At 39.6% G+C, this 21,473-nt stretch overlaps 1 protein-coding gene and 1 pseudogene across 3 annotated transcripts in view; both read right to left on the bottom strand.

The window, feature by feature from the left end:
• LOC124090524 (peroxisomal multifunctional enzyme type 2) overlaps window positions 1-21,473 on the bottom strand; it is a 73,103-nt gene that overhangs the window by 39,886 nt on the left and 11,744 nt on the right. The window contains exons 1-2 of one of the 3 annotated variants that reach the window (XM_046441153.2): window positions 4,697-4,896; window positions 2,075-2,128 (exon numbers count right to left, since the gene is read on the bottom strand). In XM_046441153.2, the coding sequence (XP_046297109.1) occupies window positions 2,075-2,128; window positions 4,697-4,754 (112 nt within the window). In that variant the 5' untranslated portion in view covers window positions 4,755-4,896. Of the gene's footprint in view, window positions 1-2,074; window positions 2,129-4,633; window positions 4,897-21,473 lie in introns of those variants that run through there. The other 2 variants (XM_046441152.2, XM_046441151.2) reach the window with 2 other exon arrangements.
• LOC124090523 (NEDD4 family-interacting protein 1-like) lies at window positions 5,970-19,599 on the bottom strand (annotated as a pseudogene).

Raw genomic sequence — 21,473 nt, forward strand, 5'->3', positions numbered from 1 at the left:
ATGTGTGTAAGGTAACAATATCTTGGTGGCCTAGAAAGTTCAAAAGTAGGACACAAACTAAAAAAGTGTAGAAAATATCAACTGAAAATTCTGGACAAGCTGGGCACATTGGCGCATGCCTATAATCCCAGCAATTTGGGGGGACTGCTAGTTGGAGGCCATCCTGGCCAACATAGTGAGACTCTGTCTCAAAATGAAATCTTAAAAAAGGGCCCATCGTCTGCTTCAGTGGTAGAGTCCTTGCCTACCATGTATGAGACCCTGGGTTCAATCCCTAGTACCAAAAAAAAAAAGGTTCTGCAGATTCACAAAGACTGAATTCTGCCCTTTAACACAAAACTAAATCTGGCTCTTCAGCCAAGTTTAGCAAATATTTTTCCTCTGCTTTCTTGGACTTCTGATCAGGACTTGCTGAAATACCATCTTTAAATAAGATGAGAAAATAAATATGACACATTGTCCCTGTGTACATTACCTTTATCAGAATTCAAACACTCATCATTTGAATTTAACAAATTCAAAATAGTAAAACAAACACAATCTACACAAACATACACTGCTGTAAAGTCTCATATAAAACAAGTTTACATACTATGTCTATATCTTAGTCAAAACAAAAGAAAAAAGAAAAATTAATTCAACCAATTTCAGACACACTAGCCCCTCCCCCCAAAAAGACAATGTCAACAAAAGAGTCAAAGAACAAAGCACTTTCTTTGTATAAGGTAATATTTCTTCAGGAAATAGAAAAGATGAGATCTTTGTACTTATGAAAACTTGAATAGGAATGATGCAATAGATAAAAAGTTATAAAATATTAATAACTAAATAGTAACACTTCAAAAGGAAGAAAAGAAAAAATAGTAACAGCATGAGTCTTTAGGACTACACATCAAATATTCTTCCAAATTTATGTCAAAGAGAGAGAGGCTACAACAGTGGCCCCTGTTCAAACACTATAATGTCAAAATCTATCCTTGCTACTAGAAACCGATTGAAGGAGTACAGAGCAGCTATGATCTTAAGCAAGGAACATCCAAAGTCTCTGTGTCCCTTTCATAAAGATAAGCTACATTCAACTGCTTGGGCCTTCTTTGTTTAGAAAATCTCCCTGCATGCTTACTTTTTTGTTACATGTCTCCATAAACAAATTGAGAGAAATTTCTCTCTCTGTATTCCCCAGGAAAATTGGGATTAAGAAATCACTGTGGTCAATAATTTTATCCCAGAAAGATACTAATAAACATCAGGTTCTAACATCTGCCCTACACATATACTTACACTTAGCATTCATTCAGTTATTCCACACAAAGGCCTAGTTATGGACAAACTGTCTACTATGTATCTATCAAATACCAAATAATCAGACCAGTCCAAACTATTTAGATTATTAAAATTTCTCATCTTTGGGATTCTTCAATACAGTATCTTCCAACTGACCCCAATCCCATCATACAACTAAAACTCATAAAACTGACCCATGAATGAATTTTAAGTTTTGAAGTGAAAACTTTTGATGAAAGAGATAAGAGACCCACACTTTTTATTGCCTGACTCCAAACTTCCAATTCTCAAATCAAATTATTTCAATTATTTATTTTATCAATGTATTTTTGGGGATTCTCCTTTGATCTTAAATTAGTAGGTAAGCTTTCTACCTCAAAAACTTATAGCCCACAATACTAAAGTCAAGAATTTCCTTGTATACAACAAATGTATGCCCTTCTTTATCAATTCTATTAAGTTAGAAATTCTGTGAAACAACAAATTATATTATTATGTGTACTTTTATGAATATGTAACAACAAATCCCATAATTATGTACAAGTATAATGCACCAATATAAAAGTGTGGAAAGAAAAAAAAAGAAAAGGCAAAAGTGAAACTACTTTAAAAAGTAAATCTTAAAAAAAAAAAAAAGTTCACCTTAAGGGGGTAAAAGATGTGCTGGCAGAAGTTAAAACTTTATGATGAAATTATACCTTCACAAATTACTTAATAGAAAGACAAAGGTGGCTTGCGAAGACTGTATTTTTATGAACTATTGATTAAAAAGAAAAATATACCAACTTACCAACAACTAATGCTCCTCTTTCTGCAAAAGCCAGGGCATAAGCTCGGCCCAAACCTGGTTTAAAATAATCAGAAAATGTCAGAATTATTTTGGTCCACTCAACTCAGTCCCCATTTGAAAGTCAGTAATTACAATAGAAGAGTCTTCATTTGCACTCTCAAACTCTAATCCACTCTCATTTGCTTGCAGAGGCTAGAAAGTTTAAAACTACGTTTTACTATACACCTACTTACATTTCCTAACTTGCTACCTAGTGCTAAAATGCCAGATGTGAACTAGATTCCACCATTAGATGCATTTGCACAAAATTTAGAAAATGGAAGTGATAGAGGTCACTTTACTAGAATATGAGCTGTAAGTACTGGTTAAGAAGCTGATTTTCTCTGAACCTTCCTATTTATTAAAATACAGTGACCTGTGGAGGCAACCTACTTAGCCAGCTTCCTAATCCCTGAATGGCAGCGTCCATACTTTAAATCTGAATTTATGTGAGCAGTGACAGAATTCCAATGGCAGACTCAGAACTACTGGCTACTCTAATGTACCAGTTCTATATTGTTCCAAAAGTCATTTTAAGAAAAATCACTAAAACCCAATTGCCTGTATTCAATCCTTCTGTTTAAACTATCTAGCGATTTCTGTATCCTGTACTGAAGCTTGACTACACAATCAAACACACACAAAAAAACTTTAATTCTGATTCAGAGCTAGAAAGTATAGATTTACATATACAGATATGTGTACATATACAGATTTTATAATATGTAAGAATATATGAGAGACTGGCAATTAGTAATTACCATTGAAGAACAGACGGTGGCAGCAACTAGAAGACTTACTTTTACACTAAAATTTTTTAATGTGTTCATGTTCTAAAATTTAAGTTAATAAATTTCACTGATAAATGGAGGAACTGAATTGACAATTTTTATTTGGTATAAATTAACTGATAAATAAGTATACAAATAACAAACTAAGGTGAATAAATTATCACCTTATGATAATGGTTAAATTATCAGGCTTTCCCAAAAAGAAAGAACACAAAATAAAAATTTTATTTTGAACCCAAAACACAAATTTTCCAAAACTAAAAGATATCACCACATAATTTTAGAATTTAGCCAATCTGAATGGATGAGAGAATGCAGCCAATTTATACAGGAGGAGCTAAGCTCATAATTTTCTAGTCACAATTCATTAATGTTTCAAGGTCATTTTTGTGGGATGTAATAAAACAGAATAGAAAATTTCAGAGTGCACAGCATTTTCATGTACTGTGTCATGAACTTGCTTCAAATGGAGATGGGGGAGGGGATCTGATATAGAATGCACTGCTTACTGTCAAGTCACTGCCAAAAGAAATTTAAAATACCCAGTGAATTACATTATTACCTTCAAAAACAAAGAGTAAGCAAAATGGTTTCCCAAAAGCTCATTTCAGAATAAATACAAATGTGAGTATAAAATACTTGGACAACAATTAATAATGAAATTGTTTTCTGAAAGGCAAACTAAGATGTAGTTTATCAATGAAGATGTAAAAGTACATATGAATTAATTGACAATTCCATTGTTTATGGCTTGTAATATGTAATTCAAATAATTCCTTGTTAGGACCCTTTTATTACAAGGCTCTATAAAAGGGAAATCAAGGATGCATAAAGTTATGATCCCTTGCATGTGAAGGTTACAAAGATCACCCACTTGGGGGAAACTAGAGCAAAAATCTTACTGCAGAGGATCAGTGTGTGTGAGAGTGGTTTGTTTTAATTTTTGTTCTTTAAAAATTGTTTGGGTTTTTTCACATAACATTTCTTCGGTTTGCTTCTCCTGAAATATATGAGGATCTGGCAAATTTCCTAAGGGATGGTCCACTTCAGAAATGTCTCTGCTCTTCCTTTCTTCACACTTCCTGTCCCATTCCCACTTTATTCCTCTATCATTTATCTCGACCCTGCACGCACTGGCGTTTACAACTTTTCCAGGATTCCACTGGACTTTGAAAACACGGCCTGGCTTGATAAGCATACAATACAAACTCCAAGGAGGGCTCTTATCAGATGGATGTCCTCTTTATAGGCCCTCTCCAGAACTTAAAAAACATCAGACATTAGAAAATAAACACTAAATAACTGCCTTGTCAAAGTCAAGAAGCTGGCATCTCCACTCCTTAGATGGGACCTCCAGGCCTGAGGCGGCTTTTCAGGCCTTAAGAGATCGGAGCAAGGCCTAACAAGAGTCCCCCCCACACCAAGAGTCATAATCAACACCCACGGAGCCAAGAACTTTCACCCAGTTGTGCAACCCGCCGCCCAGCCGGGTTTGGGAAGCTGCCCGTGGGTGCTGGGGAAAGTAGGCTGCACCTGCCTGAGTGACTCCCGTCTCAAGGCCGATCCCCCCACTCGCGGGCGCTCCCCTTCAGATTCAGTGCCTTTAAACTGCGGTTCCTCCCACCACCGCCGCCACCCGGTCAAGCCCACGCTCTGCCATCCGCTTCACCATCCCCGCCCACAGTCCCGACGCCTGAACCTGGACTGCGACCGCACACATATCCCTTACCCAAACCGGAGGGTCCGCGGCGTGAGGGGGACACGCGCCGGCCGTACAATCTTCCAGGCTCACCTCCTCCCGCGCCGGTGACCAGTACCACACGCCCGTCGAACCTGAGCGGCGAAGTCATGACTCCTGCCTTCAACCTCACACACACTAGCAGTGTCGCTGGGCTCAATCAGCCAGGCTCAATTAGCTGGGGGAGTGGCGGGGGCAGGATGCGAGCAGGCGACCTGCCGGTCTCTGGGAAGAAAACAGGCACTGTAGTTTCCCAAGTGCGCCTGCGCAAGCTAGCGTTCCCAAGTACGCCTGCGTGGCGAAAGCATGGCCCCTTGGGAAATGTAGTCCAGTGTGACTGCTTGCTGGAAGACCCTGCCCAAAAGACTTGGTTTAAGAAGGTAAAAAAAAAAAGGAAGCACACTGCAGAGCTGCAGGACAAGCTGTGGGTTTCTGGCATCAGCCCTGCGGCTGGAGGCATGGCAGGTTTCCTGCCCAATACCCACTGCTTCTAAGGCCTGCTGCCGCCACCCAGGCATCTCTTACTCTCTGCACACTGTCTTGGGACAGCCGGCTCTAGGAATTCTCGCTATGGCACTCGATTCAGCCAGGAGACAGGTGATGCGTAATGCTGTCAGAAAGCATGTGCTGGTGAAGAAATACATTGAGCCCTGCTTGGTCCAGTGAGGTTATTAGTGAATTGGGAGAGGCTCAAATCAGCATGCAAACTATTGTGAAATTTTGACAGGTTCTTGCTAAGTTGCCAAGAGTCTTACGAAGTTGCTCAGATTGGCTTGAAACTTGTGATCCTCCTGCTTCAGCCTCTGGAGTTGCTGGGATTACAAGTGTGTACCACCACACATGGCTCTGCCTGCTCAGCAGATTCACCAGAGTGCCAGGATCAATCACTATTTCTGAGGATATCCTGGTGAGGCAGTTTGGAAACCTTGGCTGAATTGTGAAGGCATATCTTTGAAAAGTGTTTCAGAGTCCAGCAAATGTTCCATGTGAGTGACCACATAGAAGAAGAGAAGGGGGTTCGCAGTGATTAAGCAGGATCTTGTGAGAGAGACTCTATGGTCTGTAGAGCCTGAGGGCCTCACTAAATTGCTAGGATTGGCTTTGAACTTGTGATCCTCCTTCTTCAGCTTCCTGAGCTGCTGGGATTAAAGATGTGTTGGATTTGGAGGAATTAATCCTTCCATTGCTATCTCAAAAGGTGATCTAGACAATGGAACAGAGACCTCTCAATCAGGGGTTGCAATTGCAAATGCCTGCAGGAACCACATGGGGTGTGGGTATCAAGCCTAAGGCCTTGTGTATGCTAGGCAAGTGCTTTACCAATGAGCTACACCCCCAGCCTGATCAAACCCAGTGCCTTGCACATGCTAGGATATGTTACATCCCTGGCTGCCTTCCTCCAAGCATCAGTAGTGATCTCAACTCAACCACTATGACAAGTAAAAAGGTCCCTACAAAGTTTTCACAACACTGCCCAAGGGTTCTACTGTTCTGGGTTGTCCCTTTCACAAATAATGGTGCAATGAAAACTTGATCCGTGTGTCCTTGTCCTTTTTATATTTTATTTTGAGACGGGTCTTGCTAAGTTGAATAGTGCCTCACTAAGTTGCTGAGGCTGGCTTTGGACTCCCAGAACTCCTGCCTCAGCCTCCCGAGCTGCTGGGATTATAGGCGTGTGCCACTACTTTCGGCTGTAATGCTTTTCTTAATTGTTCCCACATCTTATTAAGATCGGGTAATTGAGGTCAAATACACTCAGTAACATTGCTCCCAAATGTCAGAGTGAAGACTCTCTCTCATTATCAATGATGCTTAAGTTGGAGAATTATGTCAGATGAGGAATCATTCCATCAAGTAACCGGGAATATTGCTGTGAAGAGGTCTGTCTTTTTGTAAGAGGGGTGTTCTCTTGCTTCTTGAGAGAGAATTCATAAACGCAGTAAGGCCTTTGCCAGAAAACATCTTTAATAAATAAAGAGAACTCTGGTCCTGGGGAGATTTGAGAAAGTTTCTGGCATCTTCCGGACTTTTGCATAATTGATAAATCCTCTGAGAAACAGGAGAGAGCCTAAAACCAGGAACACCCACCAGAACCAGTACTGAACCATCAAAGTATCCAGGGAAGTAGGTGGAAAACTTGACAATCAGGATCCACTTAATTGGAGAGAGACCAAATCCTGAGATGGCCCCATACCTTCCTGCAGCTGAGGTGGTCAGGCAAAAAGACAGGAAAAACTCAATCCAGTTGAAGATGAATGCCATGAAAAAAGTTGACATGAAAATCCCATCATTTCCTATCCTCAGCTGTTCAGCATCATCAAAATCATCCCGGCCCACAAAATCTTCATCTCTTCAGCTTTCAACCTCATCATAAGTGGGCAGTGTTGTGGCCACGTTATAAGATGGGGGCTTTGGAAACCCAGATTCGTTGTTGTAGTCAAAATAGGCTGCACTATCTGCAGAGATGCTGCTGTAAGGTGGTGGAGCATCACCTGCAGCCTGCTCAGGTTCCCCAGGCTCTTCATTCTGCAACTGTTGGTACCAGCTGCCATAGGCCGGCTCCACCTCTGCCAGCGCCGCCAACGCCATTGCCAGGGCGCAGCCGTCCGCAGGGAAGGAAGTCAAACGAGCTGAAGGCGCTGGCGCTGCGGCCTGGGAGCGCTGCCAGGCTGAGAGGGACGCACCTCTCGTGGGTCTCCGCTCCCCCAGAGACGCTCTGCTCAGGCTGTCCCTATTCTGTATTTTGTTTAGACAGAAGGTCTCACTGAGTTGCTTAGTGCCTCCCTGTTGCTGAGGCTGGGTTTGAATTCACGATCCTCCTGCCTGATCCTCCTGAGCCGCTGGGATTACAGGCATGTGCCACCATGCCCAGCTAATTTTTGTTTTGTTTTGTTTTAGGTACTGGGGATTGAACTCAGGGTGGTTTACCACCAAGCTGCATCCTAACCCTTTATAATTTTTTGTTTTTCATTTGGAGTCAGAGTCTCTCACTAAGTTGCCAAAGCTGAACTTTGGATGCTCTTGCCTCAGTCTCCTGAATCACTAGGATAAGTCATGTGCTACCATGCTGGGCATTTTTCTAATATTTTTGGAAAGTTTTCAATTTTTCTCTTTGAAGTATGATGTTACCAGTGGGATTTTCTTAGATTCCCTTCTCAAGTTGTGTTTGTTCCCTTATATCCTTAGTTTGTTGAATGGTTTTATTATGAAAAAGCACTGAGTTTATTCAAATGCTTTTTTTGCATCAGTTGAGATGACCATGTATTTATTCATCTTTTTGATACTTAATTATAAGAGTTTATTAATGAATACCAACTGTTTTTCATATGCTCAAACACAGTTGCATTACTGGGATAAATTTCAGTTGGTCAGGGTATATAATTATTTTAATGTGCTCCTGCATTTGGGTTGCTAATATATTGTTGAGTACTTTTGTATTTATACTTTTAAGAGATACGGTTCTGCAATCTTCTTGTTATTCCTTTGTCTGATTTTGTTGTAGTAATTTTACTTTTATAGAATGATTAAGAAATATATTCTCTCCCAATGAATTTTTTTAATCTTTGGAAAAAGTTTTGTTCTTACATATTTTATTTATTTTTAGTTATGAAAATAAATAAATCATGAACATGAAAAAAAAAAAAAAAGAAGGTAAAAAAAAAAAAAAAAGCAGCCCGTTTTGGGGCTGGGGATGTGGCTCAAGCGATAGCGGGCTCGCTTTGCAAGTATGCGGCCCGGCTTCGATCCTCAGCACCACAAACAAATAAAGATGTTGTGTCCGCCGAAAACTAAAAAAAAAATAAATAAATAAATATTAAAAAAATACTCTCTCTCACTCTCTCTTAAAAAAAAAAAAAAAGAATGGAGTTTTCAAAAGTTGTGTGGCAGCCCTCTATATACATCCCCTATCATTTCGTCATTCTCTCAACAAACGTTTTCCAGGTTTAGGAACCGGCCTAGAAAAATATCGCGGTGCACCTATCCTTAAGGGGCTTTCAGATATAGACTTTAAGTAAGAAAGTTACCCTTAGCCGTGGTAAAGATTTCTCAATATAATACCTGGATCTCTTGCATAAAAATCATCCAGGAACTTTCAAAAGGCAAAGTCCTAGATTCCCACCACTGACTTCCAGAAATAGAATCACAGGGACAAAAAAAAAAAAAAAGTAAGCAAGTGCTCTTAAATGAATTTTGTTCCTCCCTCACACTGGGGGCTCTCTCTCTCTCTCTCTCTCTCTCTCTCTCTCTCACACACACACACACACACACACACATGCGCGCGCGCGCCCTCCAGGGAATATATGCGCGGCACAGTTACGGTGATATAGTGTCATTCATTCATTCAACATTTGTTGAGCATATACTAAGGATTTAAGTTACAGCTGAGTAATAAAAATTCTTGAAGCTTTTCAAAGGTGATAAACTTTCAATATGGTGCAACCTATTAAGACTTGTGACAAATGGGTGGAAGTATGCTAATTGATTATGCCAAAATAAACTAACCCTGTCCAGGCTAGAGAAAAGGAGGGAATAATTCCAAAGAATGTGAAGTAGAATTGACTAAAAAAGAAGAAGGGCATTATAGACAAGAGCAGATAAAAGTCACCTTTGAACAGGAAAAGGGTGAAACTACAAAACTAAGCAGAGCCATTCAATTCATGCTTAAATATCTGAACTATGTGCAAAAAACAATTGCTTTTTTAAATTTTTTTTTAGTTGTAGATGGACACAATACCTTTATTTTGTTTACTTATTTTTTTATGTGGTGCTGAGACTCAAACCCAGCGTCTCACACATGCTAGGCTAGTGCTCTACTATTGAGCCACAACCTCAGACCCAGAAAACAGTATTGAACAGTATTCCTCCACAGGTGGTAGGCAGAACACATATCATGGAAAGATCACTTGGCTGCTTTATGGAGAGTTAATTATAGGTGGATAATAAGAATATATTAAAAATGTGGGGGACATTATGGAGGCCAGGAGAGGAAATGTGGGAGAGAAAATGAACATTTGGAAATGGACTTAATAGGTATTTGTGATTAACTGGATGTGGATGTGAGGAAGGAGCAACTAAAATAACACCATATTTCTGGCTCAAGCACCTAGGTTATAGGGGGCCACTTATCAAACTGGAAATATTGTGGATAGAGCAACTTATGGCTTCGATTTCAGCAAAACTGTGCTTAGGAAGAGGAAGTAAAGCCTACAGCTACAGAAGTCTACCAGGCAACTGTGGTTGTAAGCTCTGTAAATTTGATTTCAGTGCTCCAGCAGAACAAAAAAAGTCTCTCTGTGACCCAAGCCTAAATCTCCAGAGTGCACATCTTTTCACTACCAGCTGGACCCTAAACAAGCTTTGTTCTCTTAGCCATTTGCCCACATCTGCTTTACACTGGTTTGACCCTTGAATTCTGGTACACTTGGAAACCCAAGGAGACAAGCTCCTAGAACACTGCATTCAAAGATAAGAAAGAGAATTAGGGAGATAGGTTAGAGCAGCATGCCTGGCAAGCTGGAAACTCTGGAGCAAGGCCCAGTACAGAGTTGGTGAAGGGGGGTGGAGGGAGGGAGCACTTGAGAGATATTAGCTAGGTAACAGCCAAATTGTACAAATAGGCACATAGGCCAGCTTCAGTTGGCATGAAAAGGAAGTTCTCTCACCTTTAACCCTTACATATAAAGCAGGAACCTGGCACACTATAACCCCTGCTATTCAGAAGGTTGAGATAAAAGAATCGAAAATTGCACGACAGCCTGGGCAAATTAGGAGACCCTGTCTCAAGATAAAAATGGCTGAGGATGCAGTTCAGTGATAGAGTGCTTGCCTAGCATGCTTGAGGCCATGGGTTCATCCTAATACCCGAAAAAGAAAGAAGATGAGGGAAGGAAGAAGAGGTACAGCATGGCCAGGACTTTCAACCAGTGGGACACAATGCCTAGAAGCGAATCCTGCTTCTGGGTCCTAAACCCACTCTTCTCACACCCACCCACCCTCTACCCTTCAAAAGCAGGTCTACATGTGCAACTCTCCTTGATTGAGACCAATGATAAATTCCTTTGCTAAAGGGACACGTGGGAATCTAAAGTTCAAGGGTAAACCTTTGCAACAACTCAGTAACTTTTGATCTCTGCACCCCTGATCCCTGCAAGGGGGAAGCCACCACAGCTTTATGAACTGAGCAGCCAAACTTGTTCAATATAACTCCAAGGAGAACCCTGCAAACTTATGCACTGACCTCTTTGCCTAGCTTCACAGTAGAGCAAACTCGCAGATCACCTTTGTGGAGTATTTGTTTCAATCTTATATGGTAATATTTCTTGTTTAATCAAATAATCCTGTTAGTCTGGTTTTTAAAAAAATCAAAGTTCAGGGGTCGGGGTTGTGGCTCAGTGGTGGAACACTTCCCTAGCATGTGTGAGGCACTGGGTTCGATTCTCAGCACCGCATATAAATAAATGAATAAAATAAAGTCTATCAACAACTAAAAACAAATATTTTTTAAAAAATCAAAGTTCATTATTCCTACTTCTAGAAATCAAACTGCAAAATCAAGTCAGTTGTAACTTAAGAGAAAGAGCATTCAGCCACAAGCCTACAACCTAAGTAAGAATTCAGCCTCTCTCAGCCATTGTTAAAGAGCCAATATTCCAATTTCGAGTCTCAGAACTCAGTTTTGGCTAGTACTGATGACAGCTAACGGGAATAGGAAAGTTCAAGTGACAAGTAAAATAAGTGTCCATATGACTGGAATGGGAATGAGAGGCAATAAGTATAGAGGAATTACAGTCATCGAAGTAAAATGAGGTACATAATTTAACACACTACAAAAGAGTGTTTTGCTATATAGGTGCAGCTTATTTTCTCTAATGGTCTCATCTTGCTTTCAAGTCCTATTTTTATGGGAAGGGGAAGATGAAAACAGAGACATAAACTGATCAATTAAAAGCAACATGAACTGGGTTCAGTTGTGCACACTTATCTCAGCAACTTGGAAGGCTAAGTGTCATGAACACTATGTCAATAACATAAACCAGACATGTTTGTGTCTTTCCACGATGTCAGAATTTATTAGTAATAAATTCACAGTCTACACCACTTTCATCAGTGACAGTTCACTGAATACTATGGGTCACCTGGTAGTCACAAGCCAGGTAATCACAAGTGCTTTTATTCCAGTCTTAATTTCTAATATATAACTCTCAAGTCACATATCACATGCTATATAATTTATATATATATATATATATATATATATATATATATATCTAATATATAACTCTCAAGTCACATATCACATGCTATACAATATATATATATATGACAGAAAAGCTAAGAAAGGGTAAAGGCAGCCACAGAAGTTCAGGAGGGTGAACTAAGAGAAAAGACAGAAAGCAGATATGAATGCCAAGAGTCACTCTAGGTAGTCAAATAAGATTACTAACCAGCCAAAGAATTTGTTCAAAGTGCAGAGTTGTCAAAGTGCAGAAACTTATTCTAGGCCAAGGTCTGGTGGGTCAGCAGTTTCTCAGTGTGAGCGTGAAGCGTCTCACTGAGATGTCAGCTTAGAGTAGGATTTACATGGTCCTCACAGACAGGAGAAACCACGATCTGCTAAATCTCAAGGATACAGATTAGGAGGTTCATCACTATGGCAATTTTCCTGGGCAAGGCTCATAAAGAGGTGACAGGGTCAAGGCGTCATCAAGTCCACTCTCGGGTGCTCCTCATTTTATGGGTTTCCAATTAGGGCATTGAATTATACAATGTTCTGGTGTGTTTGGTAAGCCTGTGGCCTGCTTTTTCCAGTATGAGTTTGATACTCCCATGCATCCATGTGCTTCTGATTAATTCAATAAGTTCACAGGTGGTCATTTTTATTAGCATGATTAATTCATTTATTAGTTTGTGCCTTATGGTTGTGACAGGTAGATGGTAGTTGTTCACTTGTGCAAACAAGATGTAAAGTTATTTCACTTCAGCACTTAAACTCAAAATGAAATAGCTTATGGAAAACTCCTGCTTTACAAAATGGTTTAGGCACAGACTGAAAACTCCCCATCTACACATCAAAGAGTAACTCAGAGCAGAGCACAGCCTGCTGTCCACACTGAGGCAGGAGGATCGCAAATTCAGGGCCAGTCTCAGCAATTTAGGGAAATCCTCTCTCAAAATAAAAAATAAAAAGGGCTGGGGATGTAGCTCCATGATAGAGGACCTCTGGGTTCAATTCTGGGTACCACACACACTCACAAAAAAAAAAAAAAAAAAAAAGCAACTTGATCTGGTCTGTTTGAAGTAAATTTCTTTCAGGAAATTTCTGTCTTCCCTTTTCCTCTAGCCTAAATGTTAACTTAACATAGAGGAAAGTTTTGTCCCGATGGGGATATTCCTTAAGGTCATGCTGGCCTTTGCTTCTGCCTCCAGTTACTGATAAAACTTGTAGTTTATTACTTTAGAATGACTGAGAGATCTCTGGTGTCCTCAACCCACCTACCCTCTGCCCCAACTCAAATCTAGGTAGCCTTGAAATCATATTAGCTATTCCTAAAATTTGTGATTTATATAACTTGCTCTCTGTACTATTTTAGTGAATTCTATGGGAGTCAAATTTATTTTTATCCAAATAAAAAAATATATTAAAATGAACATTTTACACAAACAACAGTATATCCTTGCATGCTAGCCAAAAGTCAAGAGAGAGGGAAGAGGAGTTTCAGCTTATTCATCAGATAAATCAATGATAGGGCCATAGCCATTCTGTAGCAGTCATCCTATCCTATTCAAGATCACCTGCAAGGCAATCTAAAGTTCTTAATCTAAATTTCTATCCTTTCAATTGCTCCATCTTTTCAGGCTGATCCAGGAAGGAGAAAAGAGATGTTGGGTCCCTAAAGAACCCAGGCAGATTATATCCCCTGTTCTTTCTAATCTTTCCCCCATCCTTTCCCAGTGAGAATTCTGTTTATTTTTCCTACAGGTGAAAACTCCTAAATGCACTCTCTTTGTTCCAACTTAAAGGAGGTCTCTCTTCCAAGAAGTCACTGTTCCATGGGAGAAACAAGCTTTATGGGTTAGTCCTTATGGTGTATGGAAAGCTGAGAGTGTAAGAGTACAGTGAAACCACATTCTTTTTTCTTTTTTGACACCCAGTTTTGCCAACTTCCTATTGTTGGAGAATTCCCCATCTGTTGTTTCCTACCTTAAAGGTTGAAAATGCCCACTATTCATCTTCCCAGCTTCTCTTGAAGCCAAGCATAGCTCATGATCCAAGTTTGCCAATCAGATACTTGCTCCCAAGGCATTGATATGGAAACTAATGATTGATGGAGCGGATGAGACATTATACAGCATTGGTTCTAGTGAAGGGTGATGGATGAAGAAAAGGCATTAGTTTTAGCCAGAGTGGGCAAGATCAATGGCAGTAGTCTCAGAGGTACAAGTGGCAGCATCTAGCACCCAGCTGCAAGAGGAGCATGATTTGGGCATAGTTCTTGGCTGCAGAACCTCAGCAACTCACTCTATGGCTCCCCTAGAAATTCTGTCACCTATCCTGTGTCCATTTAATAATCCTTCTATTTAAATCAGCCAGAGTTCATTTTTCTCACTTGTAAGTAAGAACCCTGAGTGATACAATTATTTCTAAAGTATTATTCTCTGTCAAACTGGTCATGGTTGAAGCCACAGTTTTGGTAATGATTTTCAACAGATGCTGGGCCTAATAGTTCCCCCATTCTTTGCAGGATCTCCATGGCCCCCAACAGCCAGGAATACCTTGTTCTATTAACAGATTTTCTCTGGTCATGAAGGAAACTTGATGGGGTGATTCAAAGAATATCAAAAATAGCTAGGCATGGTGGCACACACCTGTAATCCCAGTAGTTTAAGAAGCCAAGGCAGGAGGATCGAAAATTCAAAGTCAGCCTCAGCAACTTAGGGAGGCCCTAAGCAACATAAAGACTCTATCTCAAAATAAAACATAAAAGGGGCTGCGGATGTGGCTCAGTGGTAAAGTTCTCCTAGGTTCAATCCCTAATACAAAAAAAAAAAAAATAGCCACCATTTCCAATATATAAGAAACTATATTTGAGATGTAGAAAAAATGCTAATCATTAATATAAAAAAATAAATAATAAATCCTGTTCAGAGACAATTATCAATTGGTCTCTCATGTTTCTGTCTTTACCAACTGACCTTTTGTTCCTGACTGCCTTTACACAGATGTTTGTATAATCAGCGGTATAATCAATTGAAAGATAGAGATAACCCTTCCCTGTGGAACGAAAGTCAGGTTTATTTACTGTCCAGTATAATAAATGTAACATCTCCCTCTAGAGCAAGGGTCAGGCAGGTTTCCTTGCATCCATTATAAAAGATCCAGTATCACTAAGCTCAGAGCTCTTCGGATGTGGCACAAAATTACTGCATTCCCAGCATCAACATAGGCCCCTCTGCCCCTCAATCATGGGACATGGGGGGAACAAGAGACCAAATACAAACATAAAGCTTATGGAGTTTGGGGCTGGGGCTGGGGCTCAGTGGAAGTGCACTTGCCCGGCATGTGTGAGGCACTGGGTTCAATTCTCAGCACCTCATAAAAATAAATAAAATAAAGGTCTGACAATAGCTAAAAAAAAAAGCTTATGGAGTTTGCTGTGCTGTGAGTAATAAAGTCCTTTGTCCCTGACCCAGAAGTGTTACATTCTATCTTACCATCCATTGAACTCAGCTAACTAGATAGCTTGCAAGTAAACTACAATCTCAGACCTTTCACAATCCTTGACAAATCCATTTAAAAAGAAAAATCAGCATACTGTGCAAAGAAAAGAGCTTCTAAACTGGGTGTGGTGGCACAGGCCTATAATCCCTGCAACTCAGGAGGCTGAGGAAGAAGATTACAAGTTTGACACCAGCCTAGGCAATTTAGTGAGACCCTGACTCAAAACAATAAAAAATAATAAAATAACTGGGGATGTGGCTTAGTGAGAGTGTGCCCCTGGGTTCAGGGTTCAATTCCCAGTACCACCAAAAAAGAAAAGAAGAAGAGGAGAAGGAGGAGGAGGAGGAGAAGGAGGAGGAAGAGGAGAGGAAGAAACCTTATAATTCCAACCAAAGTATCATGGAATGCTTCAAGAAGGAAGAGGCATTTGATCTAAGCTTTAAGAATTACATAGGCATGACATTAATTGGAATAGGAAGCCCCAGAGAAGGAGTAAGTTTGTCAAGAGTAGAGAAGTAGACGGGGAGCAGTGGTGGATTTGATGCCTTTGATATGATTTCAGGATGCAAATGAGGCCTTTTTATGGACAACCCAAAAAGCAATTCGAAAAACAGTTTTGGAAATTTAGGGGAGAAGAAAGAGATTAAGATAGAGCAGAGATCAACATGAAAATCAAGTTGAAGTTTTGGAAGTAAATAAAATTATCCAGCCAGAATATGAAGAGAACAGTGAGAAAGAGAAACAGAAGGGAATTCCCACATTGCAGATCCAGGTAGAGAAAAAGCATCTGTAACGACTGAGAAAAAGTGAGTGAGAGCTGTAACAATGACCAGAAAAATATAACGTCCATCTAAGGCAGAGTAGAAAATGGAGAGATCAGTAGTAGTACCCAGATGCCACAAAGAATATGTGTAATTGGAAACTGTTGTCTTGACAGGCTTATCTAGAATCAATCACTACTTGGGAAGGTGAAGTTTTCTGAACCTTAAATCATGTTTCAGCCTTAGCCACAGTAAAGAGGATTATTTCATCCCTCTTTCATACAACTGCACTTAATATCTGGCTCCCAAACAAAGAGGAACAGCCAATTTAATGGAAGAGAGCTAGAGACATTCACTGAACCACATTTACTAATGGTTTAGGACACCTTGATCTATAGGGAATAACCCAGGTCCTGCCATTTCTCTTTCACTTCCTACACCTGTACAAGGGGCTATATTCTATTTCCTTTCTCCTGTCACGTAGATCAACAAGCTGGGCAAGATGTTTTCTCAGCTGACAAGAGACCCCCACCATCTCCTTTCTGGCCACACCATCAGCTTGGTCCAGACCATCAGTTGAGACATCATGGAGTGGCCATTCTAGGCCTACCTGGCACTGGGCGTTGAGAAAAGAATACTCTTTTTTGCAATTTGTATTATTTGTTTTCTTTTGGGACATGTGGATATAACTTTCCTATCTCTGCAGTTGCAAAGCTTGAGGTGTGAAATAGGGAGGGGCCCACACAAAACCCTGAACATACTGGTGTCTACTGAGGTAACAAATGAAAGCTATCATCTGGATCAAAATATGACAGGAGAGAGAAAAACTTTTGTATTTACTATGAATAGTTTGGGCTGTCATTGAGCAGCCGGTGACTTTAGATTACAACTTTACCAGCTGATTTCAGACCACAGTAGCTTAGGTAAAAGAGAAAACATATTCATGTGGGGATCAACATAGGCTTTCCACAAACTCACACTTCATGAGTCAGGATCAGTCTTGGATAAAAAATGGAAATTTCTTTCTTGGGGGAGTCACAAGAAATCTTTTAGGGGACACAATATTGAATAGGCAGCTGTACTATGCACAAATTTCAGGTTCTTTACTAGAACCAGAATGGAACACCTGACACTTGGATTTTTCTCAAGCTTGATTTGTAGGTGAAAATCTAATGTTTTTGTTGTTGTTGTTGTTGTTGTTTCTATTTTCTTTCTCCTTTATCTTATTTCTTAGCCTTCAATAGATGATCGAGGTTGGACCTGCTGTAGCAAGAAACTGTTTGCAGGAAAGAAACTTCTATGCATCCTTTGGAGTAGCAAAGTTTACATTAGTGTGACTTCCCTGGGCCTCTGAAGCCCAGCCACAGTGGTGACAGTAGCTGCATCACAGCTACAGAAAGCCTTGGGTTTATACAAGGTATCAAGAGGAGCACACAGAAGCATAACTAACCTCTTTACAATTTTCCAATTGGGTTTAGGATCATCAACCCTGGCCAGCTGGCACAATATCACTGGCAATCTGACAAGCTCAGACAAGAAGCTTTTCTCTTTTCTCATCCTCCAGATAATCCTAAATCACTTGGCTGGCAACTGCAATATAGGTCTGGATTGTACTGGGATCTGGGACTGTCAGTTTTGCTTGTAATAACTGCACTAATGTTTTCTAAAGATTGTTGGTGAGTAGCAGCTGTGACATTGGTTGTATGGACCCTGTGCTCTTTGGGAAAGTAAGACACATGAGGGAATTGCAGTTGGGTTAGTCCTACTTCTTTGGAAGTATGAGAGGAGCTTAGTTCCAGTGTATAAAAGTTAAACACTTTTAATAAAAGCAGAACTATGCTTTCCATTTTAAACTTATCTCTTGAACACATCGATCCCAATGCAGAAGGTAATATTTGAACATTCTTACATTCAAACTTTTCTTTATTACAGGCTGCTATGAATCAGACACTGTTCTTGGTGCTAAGAGCCAAACAGACAAGGTCCCTGCATTCTTCAGGGAGAAAAGCAATGATAAACATACAAATAAGTAAATAATTGCAGATAATGGCAAGTGCTGAGGAAAAATATATACAGATTTCAATATGTCCTAAGCACTTTCTTGTTGTTTTACAAATATTAATTCACCTGATTTCCTAAAGTAGGTACTATAAATATCTTTGTCTTCAGATGAGAAACCTGAGCACAAAAAAAGTTAAATGACTTAACTACCATCTAGTGAAGTGGGGATTCAAACCCAGTGGAGCAGCTATCTTGCCTAAAATAAGGATATGGAAAAGGAGTTTGGAAACAGAGATGAGGGGGTAGGAGTATTAAATTAGAGTGGGTGTCTGCAAAAGTCTTATAAGGAATAAATTTTGAGCTCAGAGCTGAAGGAATCAGTCAAGCCAGGATGGGTACAGGGCTTTCTAAATAGACTGTACAGCACATAGACTATGGGAAGAACACCTTAGCATTTCTTCATACCAGGAGAAGATCAAAGAGGCAAAGACCAGATTGTGTAGAATCCTTCAGGCCATAGTAAGAAGTATGGACTTCATTCTAACTACAATGGAAAGTCCTTGAAAAGTTGAAGAATAAGATAATCTGATATGTAAAACTATATACTCCCCTATGTATATTTATTTATTTATTTTTTAAAGAGAGAGAGAGAGAGAGAGTGTGTGTGTGTGTGTGTGTGAGAGAGAGAGAGAGAGAGAGAGAGAGAGAATATTTTAATATTTATTTTTTTTTCAGTTTTCGGCGGACACAGCATCTTTGTTTGTATGTGGTGCTGAGGATCGAACCCGGGCCTCACGCATGCCAGGCGAGCGCGCTACCACTTGAGCCACATCCCCAGCCCCCCTATGTATATTTATAGAATGTAAATGAATAGAGAAAAGTCCAAGAAGAGCATGCCAATTGATAATAGTAGTTAGTTCTGAAGATGGGTTGGATGGAGACCATGAAAATAATCAAGGGAACTCTCACTTTATCTGTTTTTTACATGAAAATATACTTGTGTGATTATACAAGTGAAGCAATTTAAAAACAACTTTAGTTCCATGAAATTCCATGTATCATGTAGTTTAAAACTCATTCAATTACAGACACAATCATGCTTAAGAAAACAATAGAGTCAGCATGGTGGCGCTCGCCTGTAATCTCAGTGTCTCTGGAGGCTGAGGCAGGAGGATCACGAGTTCAAAGCCAGCTTCAGCAACTTAGCAAGGACCTAAGCAATTTAGAAAGACCCTGTCTCAAACTAAAACATAAAAAATGGGCTGGAGATGTGGCTCAGTGATTAAGCACCCTCCCCGCCTCCAGGTTCAATCCCTGATATTAAAAAAAGAAAAAAAAAATAGTAGAGCAGCTTGTGATGCCTGAGTGACAAGATGTGTATTCTCCCCTACAAAAATCACAAGTGGCCAAATGTATTGCATAGTGAACAAACCAGCTTGGTGAGCAGAGAAGCTGAGAATACAGAGAATAGTCATGCTAACGAAAGTTATGTTGTGAGGTTGAGAAAAGCCTACTCAGGAGTCAAAATTTGAGGCTGTTTTTTTTTTTTTTTCAATAGGAAGCAATTGATAAATCCTGGGCATTGTGTAAACCATGCTACCCACTTTCAGTGAAAAGCTGAGCTACTGCCAGCTTTTGTCTCCTTTCACAGAATGTACCTGATGAAATATGCTTCATTAGTAAAATTGGCTTATCTAGCTCACTTACTCCTTTGATGCTTGAACCACTTGGGATTTGTACCCACTTTAACATTTCATTAATTTTAATCTTCTAACTTCCTGTTCACAATTCCTCATTCACCACGTAGTTTATTTTCTGCTGTGTTGCTCTCCACCTCAGCTCCTTTTATACTACTTGGAGACTTCAGAATCATTGTACATTGGACCCATTATATTGGGCCCATCCAATGCCTTGTCTTCTGGTTAATGCCCTGACTTCCAGTGACTTTTTTCAAATCTAATCAACTATTCATATTTTTCTCCCATGGTTATACTGTGGGCATGTTCATTACCAAAAAAAACCTTACCACTTCTGAAATCTCATGCCCAACTATCCTACATTTCTAGTGCAAGTACTCCCATTGCAGAATTCTTCCCTATCACCGTGGCTCCTATGCAGTGGCTCTCGGCTCTCTTAATACCCAGAGCCTTTCTTATCTTCTTTTCCTGTCTCAATTAGACTCCAAGACCCCTCATTCCAATCCACAACCTCCTCTTTGCTTCCTATCATTATCTCCTAGAAAATTTGGAGATTTTCCAGTCTAAATGTTTTCTAATTTCTTCTTGATACATGAGTTACTTACAGGTTTGTTTCTTAATATCACACAGGAGAATTTTTTAATAATCTTTTCTATTAATGATTTCAAGCTTAATGCATTTATAGCAAAGAACACTCTGATTTTCAAGCCTTTATAATATATTGAGACTGGCCTTAAGATCCATCATTTTGCCAACATTAGTAAAGATTCCACGCATACTTGAAAAGAATGTGTAATTTGCACTATGGGACTTAGAGTTCTATATACGGCCATTAAATTTGCAGATTATACTATCAAATCTTCTGTATCCTTAGTGATATTTTGTCTGCTTGTACTATCAGTCACTGAGATAAATATATTTAAAAGAGCCCACTATGGTTGTGGATTTTCTAAATCTCCTATTGTTCTCTTTCCATGTTTTGCTTTATGTATTTTATGTATTACGCTAACTTCCCCTGATCCTCAATGCTATAGAAAACTAGGACCCAGAAAACTACTGAAACCCTCTAGAAGAAAATGAGGACCTTAGCAAGGTTTAGTTTTTCAAATTATGGAGAAATTCTCTGTTCGGTATTTCATTGGAAAATAATCACTGTGGCCAAGCCTATTGCAGATCATGGTCTAATTCTTGACAAGACCTAAAACTAGCAATGCCCCTAAAAAAACCTTATGTGGGAAATTCTTCAAAAAAAGGTGGACTAATGTTTTGCACAGACAATACAACTTACCTTTTTATAATTGTAGTTAAGGATCGAGAACACTCTGAAATTAGTGCAACAACTCAGATTTGAGGAAGTGGCCAGTTTAACAGGAACTATGGGGGAGGACTATTTTACATGGATTAGTAGATGAAAATCTAGAATCAGAAAACTCAAGGAGACATTCTGGAAAGAGAGATACAACTTACTTTTACTAAAAAGTCATACCTCAGTTGACTTCCTACCTCTTTTTTTAAAAAAAATCTAAATAGTCTTGGATAAATTATTTAACTATTCTTCTAAAACATGCCTGGCAAATAGTAATTACCCCAAAAAAGTTAATTTTTTTTCATGAGGAGGGCTGACAGTTGGCTCTAGCACAACACAGTGATTA

This window comes from Marmota monax, unplaced genomic scaffold, assembly GCF_021218885.2.
Source record: "Marmota monax isolate L192 unplaced genomic scaffold, Marmota_monax_Labrador192_F-V1.1 WCK01_AAM20220418_F8-fsc01144, whole genome shotgun sequence".
NCBI classification, from domain to species: domain Eukaryota; kingdom Metazoa; phylum Chordata; class Mammalia; order Rodentia; family Sciuridae; genus Marmota; species Marmota monax.